The sequence below is a fragment of the Tupaia chinensis genome, unplaced genomic scaffold (assembly GCF_000334495.1).
Source record: "Tupaia chinensis unplaced genomic scaffold, TupChi_1.0 Scaffold144472_1, whole genome shotgun sequence".
NCBI classification, from domain to species: domain Eukaryota; kingdom Metazoa; phylum Chordata; class Mammalia; order Scandentia; family Tupaiidae; genus Tupaia; species Tupaia belangeri.
Window position 1 is genome coordinate 259,669 of NW_006204331.1, and position 4,557 is coordinate 264,225.

Here is a 4,557-nt window from a genome sequence, read left to right on the forward strand (position 1 = left end):
GCTTGGGGGTAGACAAAACCGTCCACGTCCCCCTGCCGAAGGCGGGCCCGCTTCTCGTCTGTCTTGTCCACCTCGGCAGCATTTGAAGGACGTTTCGTTTTCTGGCAGATTACTAATCCGAGGATTATATTTGGACGTGCTGACTCGAGGCCTGAAAAACAAAATGATTGTATGTGTTACGGGGTCAGCATCCAGCTTCTCCTTCAGGGGTCTAAGCTACGAAGGGCTCGCACGGGGAATGAAGTCCCATAGGTGGAAGGGAGAAGTGGAATCGAGCTGGAGCAGCACGCTGCAGGGCCTGCTGGGCTGTCACCTCGGGGCCCCAGCAGCATCCCGAGGGAGCCATCACACCTAGTCACAGACTTCAGAGCACGGGCCTACTTCACAGTAATTCCTTCCTGATAGCCACGATTTTGCCATGTTTTTCAAAAACGCATAAGCCATTCAGAAAACTCGTGAGTCGCTGGTGTCAGAATCAGTTCACGGAGAACATCACGCCAACACAGCTAAGGTGGCTTGAGGGGTAGAAAGTCGGTGAGCACGCCACACTGAAAACCACCTGGTGCACGGCGCCCCGTCGACACAGGACCCTGGGCCGCAGTAAGCACCGAGGTGTCCGCACGTGCTGGCAAAGGGCCGAGCAGGTGGGAGGGACCCCAGGAGCCAAAGGACACAGCAATTTTTGGAAATAATCACTTCTCAAAACAGGATTATTCTAAGTTGTGGTAACCGAGACGAGGAATGCCAGTATCCCAGAAATGGTGTGCTCCACCTGAACTGATACCGAAGGGAATAAGGAACAGCCAAGTCCCAGAGCAGTGAAGGGAAAGGGCTATGTGGCTGTACCCGGCTGCTGTGGCACGGCGACCACGCCAGCCGGGTACAGCCACATAGAGGACGCCGCGGCCCTAACGTGGACGGAGGTGCTCGCGCTCCGCCTTCCCTCATAGTTAAGCCCAGTACGAAGATGTTCCTATGACCTTAAGAATATGCTCACGAATCACTGGCTGTTCCTGGACGCCACCACACGGCTCCACGTGCATCTGCTGTTAGGGACCTCCCATGGCCGAGCTGGGCACAAGGGTGGGCCAACGTCCTGCCCCACGCCTTAGAAGAGGAAAGTCCAAGCACGGCGGGGGGCTGGGATGACAAAGCGTCCACAGGAACGCCACGACATCAGCACCCTCCCTCCAGGAGTCCCCAGGGCCTCCTGCCTCTCAGGTCGGTGTGGGAGCTGACTCCATGGACGGTGCAGCCTGGCGCTGTGACAGTAGCATGTCTCAGCCTCACCACCTTCCACCAGCCGGCTTCCCAACACCCTCCCTGCCCGACAGCGGCAGCACATTGGCGGGGGAAGGGCCAGGCAGTCTGGCAGATCACACTGAACACATCTAGATGGTTCTGCCAGGCAAGTGGGCTGGGCAGCCGACCAAGTCCACTTCCTGATGAACGTGATCAGGGACGTCCTCTCTTGAAAACGGCACTTTTGCCCCTCTAATAGATGTGTCGTCTCAATACTTTCCGGCTTAGTGGAATCCAGGGTTGGGGTGGCAACTGCTACATCGGCTAACAGGGCCCTCCTGGACCAAGCGTGCCTGTGGACAGCGGCCCAGGGCTTGCAGATCAGGTTTTCAGGGAGCCACAAGCTGAGGTCCTGCAGGGCAGCACAGGAGCAGAGGGCAGGCGGCCAGCCAGGAGGCACTGGCAGCAAGGGCTGGGGGGCCGGGTGTGGGGAGCCAGCTGGGGCAGCTTAGAGCCCTCGACTGGTCCTCACAGAGAAAAGCTCGGAAGACAGAAGGGCCAGAATTAAGGCCACAGCTGGAAAACACAGCTCCCTGCGGTGAGGGGGACCTGCCTAGTATGCATACCAATGAGCAGGTGTCCCAGCCCTGGCCAGACCACACCCACCACAGGCCGTGTGGCCAGCCCCGCTGCTCTCACCAGCTATGTAGGGTGGCACCTACTATGCAGCTGGCATTTTAAATGCTTTCGCCCGACTAGCTCACCTGTGCACAGGTAAGCGATCTTATCAACAGCATCAGACCCGTGCTTCTCACCTGCCACCCGTCTTCCCAAGACTTTAAATGAGAACGGGCTACACCCAACGCGCCCCGCGTCCAGCTGTCACCTCACCACCTGGTTTGTGCGATGGCTGGGACTACGTGACATGCTAACGAGCACCTCGGAGAGGGCGCGGAGCAGTGCCACTTCCTTTCCTACCCAGCCTGGTTACGCTCCGCACTGCCAGGATGGTGCCTGGCATGGTGATCCCAGGTGAGGTCAGCGGCCACCCGTGTCCTAACGTGCTCATGTCCAGGGAGGGGCCGGAGAGCTATCTGCCACGGGCCCGCCTTCCAGGACTGCCGCGTTTCGGCAGCACCATGGTACACGTGTGAACCCTGGAGCCAGCGTGTCCTGAGAAGCCGCAGGAGCATGGAGACCAAGGGCCGTGTGGAGGCCAGTAGTGGTGGGGCAGCGCTGGCCCTAGGGCACTCACTCACCCACTCCCTCCTGGGTGGCTGTGAAGTTTACGGTTCACATATGAGCAGGGATGGGAAGGCCAGCTGAAACATGCCACCCTACCCCCACAGGATGGCGCTATGGACCAAACGCGCCCCCTCTCCCGCCCCCAAATACCACAGGTATTTCCAGAATGAACTGGGAGAATAAAAGTGAATTCCTAGCTCAGTGTCGGCCCATGTCCCATGGAACAGGGTTAGCTTAAAACTGGTGGCGAGAACTACAACTACAGCAGGTGTGCAGGTTAGGGGCATCTCGGGGTGTGTGCCAATTAACCACCAGGGCAGGGCCTGGCTACTTCTGCAACAGGGACCAGGAGAGAGGAGCCTGGAGGACAGCAGCTGCCAGGGCAGCCCCCCCCCCACCCGACTGACCCCAAAGGCTACAAGACGCCACTCCACTTTATTAAGTAAACCTCCCGCAAGCCAACTCCTAACCTCACAGGTCTGCCTGGCATGTTTTGCTGGTCATACTTAAAACGAAATTCTCGAACAGTCTGGATCAGAAGGGCTGGTTCCTGCTGGCATAGAACTGCGTGCAGGTTAGCAGGCAAAGCTCATACGTGTACTTGGGAAGCACGGGGTGCTACTCCTCCCCAGCCCAGCACAGGCACGCACACACGCACACAGACCCTGCCCCTCCCACTTCCCGGATGAGGGTGTATGAAGCCATGGGGCCGTGCGTCTCAGCCGAGAGGTAGGTGCCATCCATCTTCTTGCAGGCGCCCCGTGCCAGGGAACGCCTGGAGCTGGGCGCTCCGCATGGTGTGGAGGGGCTCACGGAAGCCAATGCCGAGGTGGCCCGGGGTAGGGAACTGAGGTCTGCCAGATGGCTCCGATTCAAACAAACAGTGACCGGTTTCCATGAAATGCGTTTATTGATGTAGGAGGAGAGCAGTACATTCCATTCAGCGCTGTCTGTCTTTGAGTACAATTTCTGTGTGAACTATTGGTACACACATAGAAACTAAAGAAATGCTTACCTGACAACGTTTCAAGTCAGCTTTCTGGCTAACGTAAAAATCAATTAAAAAGTGAATACAAAAACACGACACAACGGATTCACACATTCTTCCAGAGAAGTGCTTTTCAGTGTGAGAACTCGAGAGAAATGACCCTTCCCACTAGAGCACCGAGGGTGGTGGCTCCCTGCCCCTCGTGCGGGGAGGGTGGAGACACTGCACACCGTGCGTCGTGACCCGAGGCCACTCCACAGGCCTCAAGGGCAGGCCGTCTTACGGTTTAGTGGGCGTCTTGCTGTCAGGCCCAGTCCTGTCAAGGTCACACACAGACCCAGATCAGGTGAGTTTCCCATCTGCTCCCCTTCCCGGCACAGGCCACAGGCATGCAGATGAGACCCCGCCTGAGACTGGGGCTGTCAGCTAAGTGGCAAGGGAGGCCGACCGGACCGGAGGACTCGAGCTTCCCGGCAGTCCTTGAACTAAGGCCGCGTTACGAGCAAAGCCACCGTCCCGCAGCACGGCAGCCCACTTGCTGGGGGCCGGTCATAAAGCCACATGGGGCGGAGATGCCCTAGGAGCACGGCTTGCTCTGGACGTGTACTGATGTGCCGGCCTGCCGACGCGCACTCGGTGGGAACAGTCCGCGTGCTCGCTGTGCAGGCTGCAGCTGAGACGGGCAGCCGGCTCGGCACCAGGCTGGCAAAATCTACTTGGGCCCCAAGTCCAGAAGGTGTGGGACACCCGCAGTTCTAGGTGGCAGGAACGGAGGGGTGTGTGTGTGTGTCAGTCCAGCTCCAGCTCCACCCTGATCTGGCCCTTGGCATGCCCACAGCTGTTCCCATGGCAGTCCGAGTGCAGCCTAGGTGCCCCCCACTGCACAGAGCACTGAGCGAGGGGCCCTGCCTGGGCAAGGTCGGGGGAGCGGGGAAGGTCTGTGTGGCCCCCAGCCCGCCACCTTCTGGGTGTGTACCCGCGGGCAGTGTAATGGCCTGTCCCTGTGCCAGCTGCTGGGGCCTCAGGGCGCTCCCGTCACGTGTGGCCGCCGTGCCACTGGCTGTTCTCCTGGCTCTGCTGGG

General features: G+C 59.2%; 1 protein-coding gene across 1 annotated transcript in view; it reads right to left on the reverse strand.

The window, feature by feature from the left end:
• The window catches only part of DIDO1 (death inducer-obliterator 1), a gene marked incomplete in the record, with an annotated part of 41,785 nt that overhangs the window by 3,522 nt on the left and 33,706 nt on the right, over positions 1 to 4,557 (reverse strand). Inside the window, 1 exon segment of the mRNA XM_027767690.1 lies at positions 38 to 151. Within this exon segment, the coding sequence (XP_027623491.1) occupies positions 38 to 151 (114 nt within the window).